The sequence below is a fragment of the Haematobia irritans genome, chromosome 3, assembly GCF_050003625.1.
Source record: "Haematobia irritans isolate KBUSLIRL chromosome 3, ASM5000362v1, whole genome shotgun sequence".
Taxonomy (NCBI): Eukaryota; Metazoa; Arthropoda; class Insecta; order Diptera; family Muscidae; genus Haematobia; species Haematobia irritans.
In genome coordinates, this window is record NC_134399.1 from 21,558,030 (window position 1) to 21,574,973 (window position 16,944).

Consider the following 16,944-nt stretch of genomic DNA (forward strand, 5'->3'; position numbering starts at 1 on the left):
TTTATATTTATAGAAAATTTTTACAAAATTTTATTTCTATAGAAAATTTTTACAAAATTTTATTTCTATGGAAAATTTTTACAAAATTGTATTTCTATAGAAAATTTTTACAAAATTGTATTTCTATAATAAATTTTCAAAAAAATTGGATTTCTACAGAAAATTTTTGCAAAATTTTTCGGAAGGTTCAAATGTTGTTCATTTTGGGTTTAGCGAACTGCCTGAATTTATTCTGATAATTGGCTGATAGGTTTGCTGCAAGTAGAGGATGCTGATGAGGAATGTGGTAATTGCGAAACATAAATAGAAATAAAATTTAGAGAGCGTCCATCCAACCATCTTGCAGTCTATAGGGATTTACCCAAATAAATTTGACACACATTCTTTTCCTCTGTTGTTTAAGCTACTCCTGTAGGTTAGTCAACAAAAGGGTTTTAAAGCTGAGATCAAAAACAACAAAATTTATTTCTATAGAAAATTTTTGCAAAATTTTATTCATATAAACAATTTTCTGAGAATTTTAGTTCAATAGAAAATTTTCTGAAGATTTTATTTCTATGGAAACTTTTGTCAAAATTTTATTTCTAAAGAAATATGTCTCTAAATTTTATTTCTATAGGAAATTTTTGCAAAATTTTATTTCTTTAGAAAATTTTTGCAAAATTTTCGTTCCTTAGAAAATTTTTGCAAAATTTTATTTCTATAGAAAATGTTTACAAAATTTTATTTCTATAGAAAATTTGTACAAAATTTTATTTCTATAGAAAATGTTCCAAAAATTTTATTTCTATAGAAAATTTTCTGAAAATTTTATTTCTATGAAAAATTTTTACAAAATTCTGAAAATGTTATTTCTATAGAAAATTTTGTTAAAATTTTATTTCTAGCGAAGTATTTCTCAAATTTTTAATTCTATAGGAAATTTTTACAATATTTTATTTCTATAGAAAATTTCCTGAATATTTTATTTCTATAAAAAAATTTTCTAAAAATGTGAGTTCAATAGAATTTTCTGAAAATTTTATTTCTACAGAAATATTTCTCAAAATTTGATTTATATAGGAAATTTTTACAAAAATTTATTTCTATAGAAAATTTTTGCAAAATTTTATTCCTATAAAAAATTTTCTCAGAATTTTAGTTCAATAGAAAATTTTCTGAAAATTTTATTTCTATAGAAAATTTTGTCAAAATTATATTTGTATAGAATATATCTCTAAATTTTATTTCTATAGGAAATTTTTAAAAAATTATATTTCTTTAGAAAATTTTTGCAAAAATTTATTTCTATAGAAATAGTTTACAAAATTTTATTTCTATGAAAATTTTTACAAAATTGTATTTATATAGAAAATTTTCTGAAAATTTTATTTCTATAGAAAAATTTTGCAAAAATGTTCTTCTATAGAAATTTTTTGTAAAATTTTATTTCTATAGAAAATTTTGTCAAAATTATATTTGTATAGAAAATTATGTCAAAATTTTATTTTGTATAGAAAATGTTGTCAAAATTTTGTTTCTATGGAATATTTAAAAAATTTAAAATCTAAAGAACGAAAAATTTTGCAAAATTTTACTTTTATAGAAAATTTTGTCAAAATTGTATTTCTATAGAAAATTTTGTCAAAATTTTATTTCTATAGAAAATTTTCTGAAAATTTTATTTTTATAGAATATTTTCTGAAAATTTTATTTTTATAGAATATTTTCTGAAAATTTTATTTCTATAGAAAATTTTGTCAACATTTTATTTCTATGGAAAATGTTTTCAATTCTTTTTCCAATGGAACATTTTATCAAAATTTCATTTCTATAGAAAATTGTCAAAAATTTTTTTTCTATAGAAAATTTTGTCAAAATTTTATTTCTATAGAAAAATTTGACAAAATTTTTTTTCTATAGAAATTTTTTGCAAAATTTTATTTCTATAGAAAATTTTGTGAAAATTATATTTGTATAGAAAAATTTTGTCAAAATTAAATTTTGTATAGAAAATTTTGTAAAAATTATATTTGTATAGAAAAATTTTGTCAAAATTATATTTTGTATAGAAAATGTTGTCAAAATTTTATTTCTATGGAAAACTTTGTCAATTTTGTCAAAATTTTTAAATTCGACGAAAGGTCAAAATTCCTGACCCACTATGTCATACATCGCCTGGCCTGGCCCATATATTTATATCTATATCTCTATGAATGTTGCTACACATATAAACATTGCCTTTTTCATTTGGCCCCCATGAGCCCGTTTTCTAGTAGGGTTGGTTGGTTGGTTGGTTTGTTTATTGTTTTTCTTGTTGTTGTTTCGCCAGAAAATCTAAAACCATAAAAAATCTCTGTATATCAAATAGAAAATGTTTTTAATTTTTTTTGTTGTACTTTTTCTACTATTTGTTAAAATAGCAGATCTTTATGTGGGTGCATGGCGTTGGCTGGAGATGAAAAATAGAGTAGACTTAAAATAGCGGGATTTTAGAAAACTTTTTTTTTTCGTTTCTCCTTCTCCTACTGAACCCCATTTTAGAAATTACTTTAAACGATGAAAGGAAAACAAACATTTTGAAAATAATCATTTGAAGACAAAGAAACAAAACAACAACAAAAAACAATTAAAATAAGATTTCAATATATTATTGTTAAAATTGAAATGAATATTATGAGTAATTTGCTTATGTAAATCATTTTTGCTAGAGCCACCCCGGCCGGTAATCGAAGCCGAGGCATACGTTATAGAAGACTAAAATAATTGCCCCAATCTATCGTCCTAAAAAACATCAATTTTTTGCATTCATCTATCGCATTATAGTGGGCGTAGTTGTACCCCTAATGAGATGCATATTCTAATATCTCTCTCATGCAACCCTCTATGGAAGCTTAAGCAAATGATAAGCAACAAATTGAATTAAGACGAAAATACTTTACTATTTTGCCTTTAATTTTGTTTAATTGTGAAATTGAACTAATCTAAGTATGGTCTCGAGTAACTATCACAGCATGTTTACTATTTCACTTCAATTAAAAAATTTTTATATATATATTTTTGTTTTCTTTTTCAAGATTGTGAATCATTTGCAATGTTTTTTGCTGATTTGTGGTAAAGCTGTTGGGTGGCCAATTCGAAAAAATTTACGAGAGCAGAATACTAAACAAAAACGAAATTATCGTCGTAATGGAATCGTCTGGATGACAACAGTTCAAAAAGTTTAATTAGCATTTTTTATTGAATGAAAACGAAATGAAAATGAACTTAAGCATTCAAGTGGAACTGCATCCTATGTGCATACCCACCACTCATGGGTTTGATCCAATAAAGATGCGCAATTTTTAAACATGAGCTAAAGGTGACATTTGTTAGAACTAATGTAATTTTAAATTATTGAATATTCTTGCTAAAATACAGATTTCAGCATTAAATAAAAAGAATTTCAGTCATGTCGAATTTTAGGAACTCCTTACCAAGCTAAGACATATTCACCATGAATAAAAAAATTTTTTAATATTCCAAAATGAATGTAATTTGGAAAAAAAATTTTCTCTAGATGCTTAAGAAGTAAAATCGGTGGACTGATTTTACTCTAGCCTTTATAGATGATATATCAAAGCAAGGACTGGATCCTATTTTGTTCACCTATTTTCAACTGAATCTGTTAAAAAAAAAAAAACTTTGTAAGCCTTTAAGGCGTCGTATCAGTATATTGGCTTATATGGGAGCAAAATAAGGAAATGAATTGATAACACATGTTTAAACTTCAAGTGACGGTCAAAAGTGAACGAATTTGTGGGAACAATGATTTTTTTTTGTTATAGGGAGACAGACTATATATGAAACCAAGTATGGAAGAATGGAAGGAAAGGAGGTTACCTTTCGGCACTATAAATATATATACAGATTGTTCTAAAACGGACGAAGGGACTCGTAGCGTCATTCATTGCATGGAACTACGAATATGAGAGTTGTTTGTTGTATCTTTCACGCAGAAATTTCTGCAATCACAAAACCTGCTGAGTCGCTTTTGATGAGTCCGTTATTCAGAAACAATATCAGCTACTTCATCGCCAGTCAAGCATATATAAAAGCCTTTAAGGTAGTCAGCCGCTATCAGAGAGAGAGAGAGAGAGAGAGAGCTTAGGGTTCCCAGTGAACAGCATACTGTAACTCTGTGCGTATCTCGGCAACTGTCGGCACAGTACAATAATGGGAAATGAGCAGGCAGATGTGCTGGCTAAGGAGAGTACTCCAGGAACGAATAATATCCATGGTTCATGTCAAATGTTATGAACTATGGCGAGGACGTTGGCTCTCTTCGAAAGATTGCGAAATTCTGATGGTGATGGTCAGACAGTAATTGAGGCCTCTAATTGGCATAATATATTTGGGTAACATAGGCCTTAAAGATTATGACATATGCAAATTGTGTCTAAACCAGGAAGTCGTGAAAATTATCCGGGTTAATCGCTACTCAAACATTCTTGTCCCAAATTTGGAAATTTTGATTTTTCAAAAAAGACGAAAATCTAAAATTCAGATTTTCCAAATTTTCAAAAAGTCGAAACTCGATTAGTCGACTTTTCCAATTTTTAAAAAAGTCTAAATTTGTTGACATTTTCAAATTTTGAAAAATAAAATAAAACGAGAATTTTTTCAAATTTTCAAAAAAAAAACGAAAACTGAAAAACCCGACTTTTTTACAAATTTGATTTTTCAAAAAAGACGAAAAGTCTAAAATACAGATTTTCCAAACTTTCAAAAAGTCGAAGCTCGATTTGTGGACTTTTCCAAATTTTAAAAAGTCTACATTTGTCGACATTTCCAAATTTTGAAAAATAAAATAAAAAGAGAATTTTTTCAAATTTTCAAAAAGACGAAAACTCGAAAAAACCGACTTTTTTTCCAAATTTGATTTTTCAAAAAAAAGAAAAGTTCAAAATTCATATTTTCTAAATTTTCAAAAAGTCGAAACTCGGTTTTTGGACTTTTCCAAATTTTAAAAAAGTCTAAATTCGTTGACATTTCTAAATTTTCAAAAAGAAAATAAAAAGACATTTTTTTTTAAATTTTCAAAAAGACAAAAACTCGAAAAAACCGACTTTTTTCCAAATTTTGAAACAATTGATGACTCGAAAAATAGACTTTTCCAAAATTTTAAAAAGTCTAAATCTTAAAAGTAGCCGGAGACTCGCATAGTCGACTTTTGTCAATTTTGAAAGTGTCGAAAACTCGAAAAGTGGACGTTCACAAAATTCAAAAAGCTACGGACTCACAAATTTGACTTTTCCAAAACATAACAAGTATATACGGCCGTAAGTTCGGCCAGGCCGAAGCTTATGTACCCTCCACCATGGATTGCGTAGAAACTTCTACTGCAGACTGTCATCCACAATCGAATTACTTGGGTTGCGGTAACACTTGCCGATGGCAAGTTATCTTAAAACTTCCTAACACCGTCTTCTAAATTACAAGGTAGTCCATACGTAGTATATATTAAACTAAAAAAGGCCGATTAAATACGTATATAATTAAGTTTAAAGTTTCTATAGAAATAAAATTTTGACAACATTTTCCATAGAAGTAAAATTTGGAAAAAATTTTCTATAGAAATAAAATTTGGAAAAAATTTTCTATAGAAATAAAATTTGGAAAAAATTTTCTGTAGAAATAAAATTTTGACAATATTTTCTATAGAAATAAAATTTTGACAAAATTTTCTATAGAAATAAAATTTTGACAAAATTTTCTATAGAAATAAAATTTTGATAAAATTTTCTATAGAAATAAAATTTTTACAAAATTTTCTATAGAAATAACATTTTGACAATGTTTTCCATAAAAATAAAATTTTGGTAGATTATTTTTGGCTCGAGTGGCAACCATGAATATGAACCGATATGGACCAATTTTTGTGTGATTGGGGATCGGCTATATAAAGGGTGATTTGTTAAGAGCTTGATAACTTTTTTTTTTAAAAAACGCATAAAATTTGCAAAATCTCATCGGTTCTTTATTTGAAACGTTAGATTGGTCCATGACATTTACTTTTTGAAGATAATTTCATTTAAATGTTGACCGCGGCTGCGTCTTAGGTGGTCCATTCGGAAAGTCCAATTTTGGACAACTTTTTCGAGCATTTCGGCCGGAATAGCCCGAATTTCTTCGGAAATGTTGTCTTCCAAAGCTGGAATAGTTGCTGGCTTATTTCTGTAGACTTTAGACTTGACATAGCCGCACAAAAAATAGTCTAAAGGCGTCAAATCGCATGATCGTGGTGGCCAACTTACCGGTCCATTTCTTGAGATGAATTGTTCTCCGAAGTTTTCCCTCAAAATGGCCATAGAATCGCGAGCTGTGTGGCATGTAGCGCCATCTTGTTGAAACCACATGTCAACCAAGTTCAGTTCTTCCATTTTTGGCAACAAAAAGTTTGTTAGCATCGAACGATAGCGATCGCCATTCACCGTAACGTTGCGTCCAACAGCATCTTTGAAAAAATACGGTCCAATGATTCCACCAGCGTACAAACCACACCAAACAGTGCATTTTTCGGGATGCATGGGCAGTTCTTGAACGGCTTCTGGTTGCTCTTCACTCCAAATGCGGCAATTTTGCTTATTTACAAAATTTGTCGATAAAAAAGCGGATTTTCTGCCACTGATTTTGGTAATAAAATTCAATGATTTGCAAGCGTTGCTCGTTAGTAAGTCTATTCATGATGAAATGTCAAAGCATACTGAGCATCTTTCTCTTTGACACCATGTCTGAAATCCCACGTGATCTGTCAAATACTAATGCATGAAAATCCTAACCTCAAAAGAATCACCCTTTATAACTATAGACCGATATGGACCAATTTTGGCATGTATATTAGCGGCCCTATACTAACACCACGTTGAAAATTTCAACCGGATCGGATGAATTTTGCTCCTCCAAGAGGCCCCGGAGATCAAATCTGGGGAACGGTTTATATGGGGGCTAAATGTAATTATGGACCGATATGGACCAATTCTTGCGTGTTTGTTAGAGACCACATTCTAACACCATGTTCCAAATTTCAACCGGATCGGATGAATTTTGCTCCTCCAAGAGGCTCCGGAGGACAAATATGGATTTATATGGGGGCTATATATAATTATGGACCGATGTGGACCAATTTTTGCATGGTCATAGAGAACATATACCAATACCATGTACCAAATTTCAGCCGGATCGGATGAAATTTGTTTCTGTTAGAGGCTCCGCAAGCCAAATCGGGGGATCGGTTTATATGGGGGCTATATATAATTATGGACCGATGTGGACCAATTTTTGCATGGTAGTTAGAGACCATATACTAACACCATGTACCAAATTTCAGCCGGATCGGATGAAATTTGGTTCTCTTAGAGGCTCCGCAAGCCAAATCGGGGGATCGGTTTATATGGGGGCTATATGTAATTATGGAGCAATATGGACCAATTTTTGCATGGTTGTTAGAGACCATTTACTAACACCATGTACCAAATTTCATCCGGATCGGATGAAATTTGCTTCTCTTAGAGCGACCGCAAGCCAAATTTGGGGGTCCGTTTATATGGGGGCTATACGTAATTATGGACCGATATGGACCAATTTTTGCATGGTTGTTAGAGACCATATACTAACACTATGTACCAAATTTCAGCCGGATCCGATGAAATTTGCTTCTCTGAAATCAATCGCGAGCCAAATTTGGGGGTCCTTTTATATGGGGCTATACGTAAAAGTGGACCGATATGGCCTATTTGCAATACCATCCGACCTACATCAATAACAACTACTTGTACCAAGTTTCAAGTCGATAGTTTGTTTCGTTCGGAAGTTAGCGTGATTTCAACAGACGGACGGACGGACGGACATGCTCAGATCGACTCAGAATTTCACCACGACCCAGAATATATATACTTTATGGGGTCTTAGACCAATATTTCGATGTGTTACAAACGGAATGACAAAGTTAATATACCCCCCCCATCCTATGGTGGAGGGTATAAAAAGATCGAAAAGACTAAAGTTCGACTTTTCCAAGTGTTGATAAAGTCGAAAATTCGAAAATTAGTTGTTTGCAAATTTTTAAAACCAGACAACTAGAAAAGTTAACTCTACCAAATTTTGAAAACGCCGAAGACTTTTCCTAAGTTTTGATGAATTCGAAAATTCGTCTTTTGCAAATTTGGACAAATCGGCATCTCGAAAAGTAGACTCTTCCAAATTTTAAAAAAGTCGGAGACTCCAAATGTCGAAAACTCGACTTTTTCAAACTTTAAAAAAGTCGACTTTTCCAAATTTTTAAAAAGGAAAAAATTTTATTTGTTTTCTAAATTTTGAAAAAGTTGGAAATGCAAATAATGGAAATTTTTTAATGTAGTTGTTAATTTTCAAAATTAATTTTAACATTTCCAAAATTTGAAAAAGTCCAAAATTTAAAAGTCGACTTTTTCAATTTTTAGAAAAAGCCCTAAGGTCGAAAATTCATCATTTCCAAGTTTTGATAAATTCGAAACCCAACAACAATTAGAAAAGTTAACTCCACCTAATTGTGAAAACGCCGAAGACTTTTTTTGAAAACGTCGAAGACTCCAAATTATGAAAATGTCGAAAACTCGACTTTTTCAAACTTTGAAGTAGCTGACTTTTCCAAATTATTAAAAAGTCTAAATTTATTTTTTTTTTTCTTTTCCAAATTTTGAAAAATTTGGAAACGTAAAAAATCGAAATTTTTTAATTTAATTTTTCATTTTCAAAAATAATTTTAACATTTCCAAAATTTAAAAAGAGTCAAAGACTCAAAAAATTTACTTTTTCAAATTTTGAAAAAAATCGACTTTTCTAAATTTTTATGCGTAAAAAACTCAAAAAGATGTATTTTTCAAATTTTGAAAAAAACCAAAATTTCGAAAAATTGAGTTTTTCCACACATTATTCTTTGTCAAAATTTTGAAAATTTCGAAATTCGATTTTCCAAATTTAACCTTTAACTGGTGAGATGAAATTTTACATAAATATTTTTTCTATAAAAAAATAGTTTTTTTTTATCATTATTACTTTTGTTGATTAGAACACATTGTATTTAACTAAAATAAAACAATATTTCGAAATTTTATACGTACTTTTAAAAATTAACATGCACTTTATTTCACACGCCTTATTCATAATACATGTAAAAGGTTAAAAAAGCCTCAATTTGTTAACATTTCTTAATTTTGAAAAAAGTCAGAAATGCGGAAAAACGACATTTCCAAAATTGCAAAAACTCAAAGACTCGAAAAGTTCAGTTTTCAAATTTTGAAAAAGTCGAAATGTCGACTCCACATTTTGAAAATTTTACCCCTTTTTTCTCCTGTTTACCAATCTCTATCTCCAATCTGCATTGGTCACACTCTATTCCTTTTAAGGGATATTGGGGATAAATACATAAATCTGCATTGGGGATATACGAATAACCCTCTTCAAAACAATAGCGATTTGGGGGAGATCATCCTATATAGGAACCATTTTAACCAACGAAAGTAATCTCATAAATTGGTATCTATGGCACATTAATAAAAGGCAATTCTCTGTAAAAATTCTAAACGAAAATGCCTTTTTCGCATGAACAAAGGCGCCTTTAAATCTCGAAAAAGAGAACTTTGCAGCACAATGTAAAGCTAATATTAGATATAGGTTAGGTTAGGTATAGTGGCCGTCGGATATTTCAGGTTCACTTAGACTATTCAGTCCATTGTGATACCACAGTGGTGAACTTCTCTCTTATAACTGAGTGCTGCCCGATTCTATGTTAAGCTCAATGAAAAGGGACCTCCTTTTTATAGCCAAGTCCGAACGGCGTTCCACATTGCAGTGAAACCACTTAAATAAACTTTGAAACACTCAGAAATGTCACTAGCATTGCTGAGATGGGATAATCAAACTCTGAAAAACTTTTTGGTGTTTGCAAGGTCGACCTTGCAAGGCGGCATTGCTAACCATTGCACCACAGTAGTCCCATAATAACGTAGTTATAGCATATGTTTTACAAAATTTATGCTATAATCCCTGAAAAAAAGTTGGCAACCCTGTGAGTGAACGAACGTGTTTTTAGTGACTTTCCGAGCGCAGTGAGAAAATAACAAAATTTAATAAATTTTATTAAATATTTTACTTGAACTGTAAATTCACTGAGAAAGTATAAGAAAAGGTCATCTCAAATCTGTTAAAATATGGCAATGGCATGTCGTAGAAGTCTCACAGCAATGAAATTGATTTGTGGGCAATGTAAGCTGGAGATAAATGAAAACAAAGATGGATTTATAGAGTGCGACAAGTGTGGTAAAGCTCTTCATTCTGAGTGTACAAAGCTCAACAAACGTCAATTTGCCCATTTGCTGAAAAATACAGACATCACGTTTACTTGTCATTTTTGCGAGTCGGTTGGAGGTGGCGAAGAGGGAGTAAAAAGCGAGTTGAAAGAGATGAGAAAACAATTGACTGATATACAAGAAACCATGCGATTTATGTCTAAACAATATGATGACATACTGAAGGGAGTATCAGAAAATAAGAAGAAGATTTCAATTATTGAAAAGGAGAATATCTTGTTAAAGAAAGAGATCTCTAACCTTAACAAGACTGTAAAAACTCTTAATGATTTTAGAGTAAGAAACGATTGTGTACTCAGTGGGTTGGCTGTTGATGATGGAGTTACTGCTGTGGAAGCTGTGGTGAATTTTGCCAAAAGCTTCAATGTTGATATTAAGCGTGACAACATAGATGAAGCTTTTTTTGTATCCAACAACAAAGCTGATACTCATAAGAAGAAAGCTATAATAAAATTCTCTAACAAGTCAACAAGAGATGCTTTTATGGGTGTAAAGCCAAAATTGAAAGCGGATGAGAAAATGAAAAATGTATTTATTAATGAATATCTGAGCAAGGAGACTTTGGAGTTGCTAAATTACGCTAAATCAATTAAAAAAGTTGGATTCCAACATGTTTTTGTAAAGAATGGGAAAGTTTTCTACAAACGGAGCGATATATCCAAAATGCAAGTTATTCATTCGTCGGAAGATGTTGATCATATTTTGTTGAGTGCCACTACCTCTAAGCCATGGGAGCGCAATAAAACCAAAAATAAAAGAGTAGTAGAAGTTCTTGATGATGATGATGATTCTAATGTTGATGATGATGATGTGCATAACTATGTCTCACTTAACTAGTTGAATGACTTTTTATGTAGTTATATATTCTTTTAATGTATTAATAATATTAATTTAATGAATACAAATCAATATTTTCATAATATCTCAGAGTACAATCAAAATGCAAGTCGAGTTAATTACAAATGTTTAAGTATCTTATCGATTAATGTTAGAAGTATCTCAGCTATTGTTAAATTTAATGTGTTCAAATCAATGATTGCTTCGTTTTCGACTATTCCCGACATCATTTCTGTACAGGAAACTTGGTTTCGTGAGGAACTTTTGGAAATTTACAACATACCCGGTTATACGGCGGTTCACTGTTGTCGTCATGACGGTTTTGGGGGAACCTCTTTATACATCAATGATAAATTTAAATTTTCAGTTGAATTTTGTATGAGTTCTAACTTTTTGGATGTAGTGGGAGTCTCTTTTAGGAATATTTGGATAGGATCAAGGCCTTTGAAAATTATTTCATACTACCGTTCCCAGAAATGTCTAGAATCAAGTTTTATTTCCAGTCTTGAGGAATTGTTGCACAATAGTGGCAATTGCATGATTTTTCTTGTTGGTGATTCTAATATTGATCAGTATAAAACTGAGGACTTTAGTGAGCTTCGAAGAACACTTTTGAATTATGATTGCCACAGTTGCCATAACCTAATAACTCGTCCAAGTTCATCTACCTCTATAGATCACATTTTTAGCAATGCATATGATTTGATCACTGTAGGATCTATCGAGTGTAGTTTTTCGGATCACAATATGTTGTTTTGTAGGATTAAAACAGTTCACGAGCCACGGCGATTTGTTGAGAAATCCAAATTTGTGTGTGATATATCCAAGGTCAAACGGTGTTTAGAGAGTAATATGGAAAATTTGAACTTGTGCGATGGGACTAACTACACGCAGAGTTTCCTTGACATATTGACTACTTCTGTGAACAGTGCGACATATGAAATTAAGCATAAAAAGTTATTGAAATTTGAATTGATGCCCTGGGTAAATTTGAATCTTCAAAATTTAATATTATTTAAAGAGAGTTTGCTGGCTAGGAGAAGGAAATATAGAACGGATGAGAATGCAAAGCAACTGAAGCTAGTGAGCAGGATTATAAATAAAGCGATGCGAATTTGTAGAGAGAATTACTTTTATGATAATTTGTCAAGAGTTGGTGGGGATGTAACGAAAACATGGCGATTCGTTAATAAAGTTCTAGGTAGGAGGAACAAGAGTACTATACCTGACTTTGTCCATGATGGCCAGTCAGTGAATAACAACAGGGCGAAAGCTAATCTTTTAAACGATTTCTTCTTAAATTCTGTAGAGGATCTGAGAGGGGCAATAGAAACTATTCCTGGTGATGATTGTAATAATCTCAGGACGATGTGCCGCACTGTGAGCAGATTTGTGCTAGATCGTGTCGAGGTTCAGGAAATTGATGAAGTTGTGAGGAATTTGAAGCGGAACACTTCTGCAGGATATGATGGAATTTCGGCAGACATTTTGGTTGAATGCCGGGGGTTGTTGGCCCCATCCTTAGTGTCAATCTTTAACAATATTGTAGATAGCAGCAGCTACCCGGATTGTTTAAAAATAAGCAAAGTTACACCGATTCCAAAAGTGCCAAATTCTACGCAACTTCATCAATTTCGACCTATATCTGTGTTGCCAGTAGTGGATCTTGTTGTCGAGAAATTGATTCAAGCCAGGATAATGAAATATCTTGAGGAAAACGATATCATTTATAAATATCAGTTTGGTTTTAGGAGAGGTTGCGGGACAGATGAAGCAGTGCTAAATGTGTTGAATTATATATACTGTAATATAGATCATGGTTATAGAGGTGTAGGTGCCCTATTTTTAGATTTGACAAAAGCCTTCGATATTGTAGATCATCACGTACTTCTTCGGAAGTTGTCATATTATGGTATTCGAGGTGATGAATTACAATTGTTTAGAAGTTTTTTGACAAATCGGAGGCAGTATGTGGTAGTATCTGGAGAGGAAAGTAATGTATCAGTCGTAAGGCATGGAATTCCGCAGGGAAGTTGCTTAGGTCCACTACTTTTCCTTATCTATATAAATGATTTATCCAATCTGGGGTTAGATGGCCGGATGTATATGTTTGCAGATGATATATGTCTGCTTTACCCTTATAGAAACGACGTGACATTAAAAAACGCTATGGAAAGGGATATGGCCTTGATCCTTGAATATACGAGGTTAAATAAGTTAGTATTAAGTTCGTCGAAGACGAAATTGGTGCGTTTTAGACCGACTTCGAACCAAGCTGTTAGTGAGTTTTCAATATCCATCAATGGTGTTGTAGTTAACGAAGTCAAGGAAGTGAAATATTTAGGTATATTACTTCAGCATAATTTATCTTGGGACTCTCATATATGTAGTCTGAAGAACAAAGTAGCTCCAGCGTTAGGAATTCTTTTTAAGATGAGGTACCTTTTGGACTCCAAAACTAAGATGATGCTATATCAGTCATTGGTGCAGAGTCATCTTGGTTATTTGGCAGTCATTTTTGGATGGAAGAATACCTCAGCTCTACGTTCCTTACAACGCATTCAGAATAAAGCCCTCAAGGCCGTCTTTAACTTGCCCATGAGGTTTTCAACGATACCACTATACGCGGAAATTTCTAAAAATATTTTGCCTGTACATGGTTTGTATAGATATCAGTTGTTGCTATATATTTATAAGACTGAGAAAAATATCGGCTATTCTACGTTAAAATTTTCCAGGAATCAATCTGCTTTTAACACTAGAAACAGAACATCTTTAAGGGTAGTGAGGTGTAGATTGGAAATTACCAAACAGAGAATTGAGTTCATTGGTACTTCCCTATTTAATGCATTACCCCATGATGTGAAGCATGCATCTAATATATCGCTGTTTAAGACCAAACTAAAGAAATATTTGCTTGAAAATGTTGAGATACTTCTAGCTTAAATTACATTCAAAATTTATGGTTTATGGTATGGATTAATTTTTGTAATTTCTTTTTATTATTTTTTTCTCTTTCTTTTTGATTTTTTAATTTCGTACTTATATTTTTAAAATTATAATATATTAAAAACATTTATCTTTGTCACATATTTGCCAACTTGCCTCAAAAATGCCTTAAGGCGCTGAGGCCTTAACATAATTGTAAAGTTTTTAATAGAATAACAAATAATATTAATAAAAAAAAAAAAAAAAAAAAAAAAAAAAAAAAGCATATAAAATATCAGCCATAGTGGTTTAGATGTAAGGCCGCTATTAAGTTCACATTATGACGCTAAAATGTCAATTTTTTCACTGTTACATATTTTTTAAATAATTCCTATTAAATAAAATGAACTTTTTGATTTGTGGATTGGGATCATTCTTCTTCAAGTTATAATAGAATTTGTCAAAAAACACAGTCTTATTCCGATTTTTCAAATTTATATTTGACTTTAGCGGTTAAACTTGAACTTACATCCAATTCTTATCCGGGCAACCGCACTGTTCAAAATGATTTTTACCATATGCCTTACAAACAATATTACAGAAACCAAAGTTCAGCCTCCATTCAATGCCGGAGGATATATGTACATATAATATAAATTTATTAAATTTCATAAATATTTTTATATTGCTACATCGATAATTATATTTACAAAGATGAAGGAATATCAATTAAATTGTCCTTGCAAACGCAAATGCTTGGGAAATGTTTGAACTCAATTAAAATTCAAACGCTCCACTTTGAAAACCTGTGGAATTCACACAGTTCTTAAATCTTGATATTACGAATAAAATAATTGCTAACAAGAAATTATAATTAGAAAAAACATTGATGTAATAAAAAAAACACATTGCATAGCATTATATTAACAATTGCAAGCTGCTGTATGAATATATTTCATTTGATCATGTTAATGATTTGCATAGTACTTGTGATATTATCGATAACTAACATGATGAATATTGCCAAACTGAAAAGGAGATACAACTTCTTTTTACTCACTTTCTAATAGCCGCTGTATTAAATTGTCTACATTTAGATCAAAATCCGCCATTGTGAATGGTTGTGGTATACCGCCGTTATGCTGTTATGTTATTTGGTTGATGTCACTTTTTGTTGTTGTGTTGCTATTATTGTATTGTTGTTGTTGGCTTACGTCTTGTGACGTTTCGGTTTTATATGACACAAACTTGATTACGCGCCCTCTCTCACACTCTTTACTTTTTGAGAGTGCCTGAAGGAACTTCTTGATGTTGTTGCTTTTTGTTTTGTTTTTCTTTTTTAGCCAAATTACTTCACTCACAATTGGTACTTGTTAAAGCACACGCAAACACAAACATTCAAAGGTAAATCAACTTGCACTTCAATATGATTTTATTTGTTTTCAAAATTACTTTCAAATGTAAGTGTTAAAATTGGAAATTTGTTTTATTTAGTACACAAATCTAGAATTAAAGATATGATAGATTTAAAAAGATGACACAAGAAACTATACGAACAATTCACACAAACATATACACACACACACATAAAAGAGGTGCCGTCTACGTCATAGATGTTGAGTAGAAACAGAATCTTATTGGTCTTGTTTCTTTTCGGTTGATATCTGAGGGGGAAAAAGTAGAATCATAAAACACCATAAGAATCTATCTCAAATACTAAAAAATCACAGCCGCTATTTGCCACACGTTATGATTACGAAAAGCGTTAATATAAACACACGGCTGAGCAATAAAAGAATCAAACGATAGAACAAATTCTTGATTTTTTTTGTGTGTGTTGTGATTCACTTCTTTTCTCCTCAGGCCGTTCATTAAAAAAATACACCCAAATTTCAATTAGTTTCTATCGGCGTAAGAGACGAGCCAGAAAACAACAAAACACACTAGAAGATATACAAAAATAACCCACGAAAATCTCTAGTTTATATTCCTGCAAAAAAAAAACACAAGCAAAAGGGTGTGGAAACCGAAATCCACATGTATTTTAAACAAAATTTTTGTTCACAATTGAAGATATTTTTCACTTTAAAATTGGTTATATTTCTTATTGGCACTATTTTCGCCCAACTCAGATGTTAGTTATATATGTAGTGGTACTGAGCATATCTTTGGAGCACTTTTCCATTGATTATATCTTTTCATCAACACTTATTGCTCCCCGTTTTAATTAATAAGCACTTTCGCAATCACTAGCACGTTTGCGAAATTTCTTCTTTACTTAATATAATGAATTACAATATTTTTTATCTTGATATCTTCCGAAGAACATTAAAATTTCATGTGTCCGTATCACCGTTCACATCGCCGTATCAATTGTGAATGAAATGTGAAATGACGGCGTTTAATAGTAACCTGGTGTAGAAAAAGTCGTAGGCGAGTAAATAAATAATAACGCAGTTGAACCCACAATGATGTTAACAGCGTTGCAAATTTTGGTATTATTGTACGTTTTATGGGATATTATGTGGGGGTGGAATTCCTACAATTAAACAGAGGTTAAACGCCATTCACAATGATGAACAACACTGCCGCTGACCGATGAGCTGGACCCAACGGGTCAATCCTGTCCAAAGAACCCGCCGCCATGGGATTGAAGTACCCAAGCACATAACATAAAATGGATGAAACCACATAACAAACTGTTACAACAACAATAATAATGCACATGTTGAACACAGAGAGTGTCATAAATAAAATTACTCATATGCATTCACAATTATTTTATTTACTTTCCATGCACTTAGCACTCACT

General features: G+C 31.4%; 1 protein-coding gene across 5 annotated transcripts in view; it reads right to left on the reverse strand.

Moving 5' to 3' along the window:
- The window catches only part of flw (protein phosphatase 1 catalytic subunit flapwing), a 246,223-nt gene extending 229,708 nt beyond the window's left edge, over positions 1 to 16,515 (reverse strand). For 2 of the 5 annotated variants that reach the window (XM_075302869.1, XM_075302864.1), the window contains exons 1-2: positions 16,428 to 16,515; positions 15,193 to 15,635 (exon numbers count right to left, since the gene is read on the reverse strand). In XM_075302869.1, the coding sequence (XP_075158984.1) occupies positions 15,193 to 15,244 (52 nt within the window). In that variant the 5' untranslated portion in view covers positions 15,245 to 15,635; positions 16,428 to 16,515. Of the gene's footprint in view, positions 1 to 15,192; positions 15,636 to 15,716; positions 15,797 to 16,101 lie in introns of those variants that run through there. The other 3 variants (XM_075302865.1, XM_075302868.1, XM_075302866.1) reach the window with 3 other exon arrangements.
- Between the last annotated feature and the right edge of the window lie 429 nt (positions 16,516 to 16,944).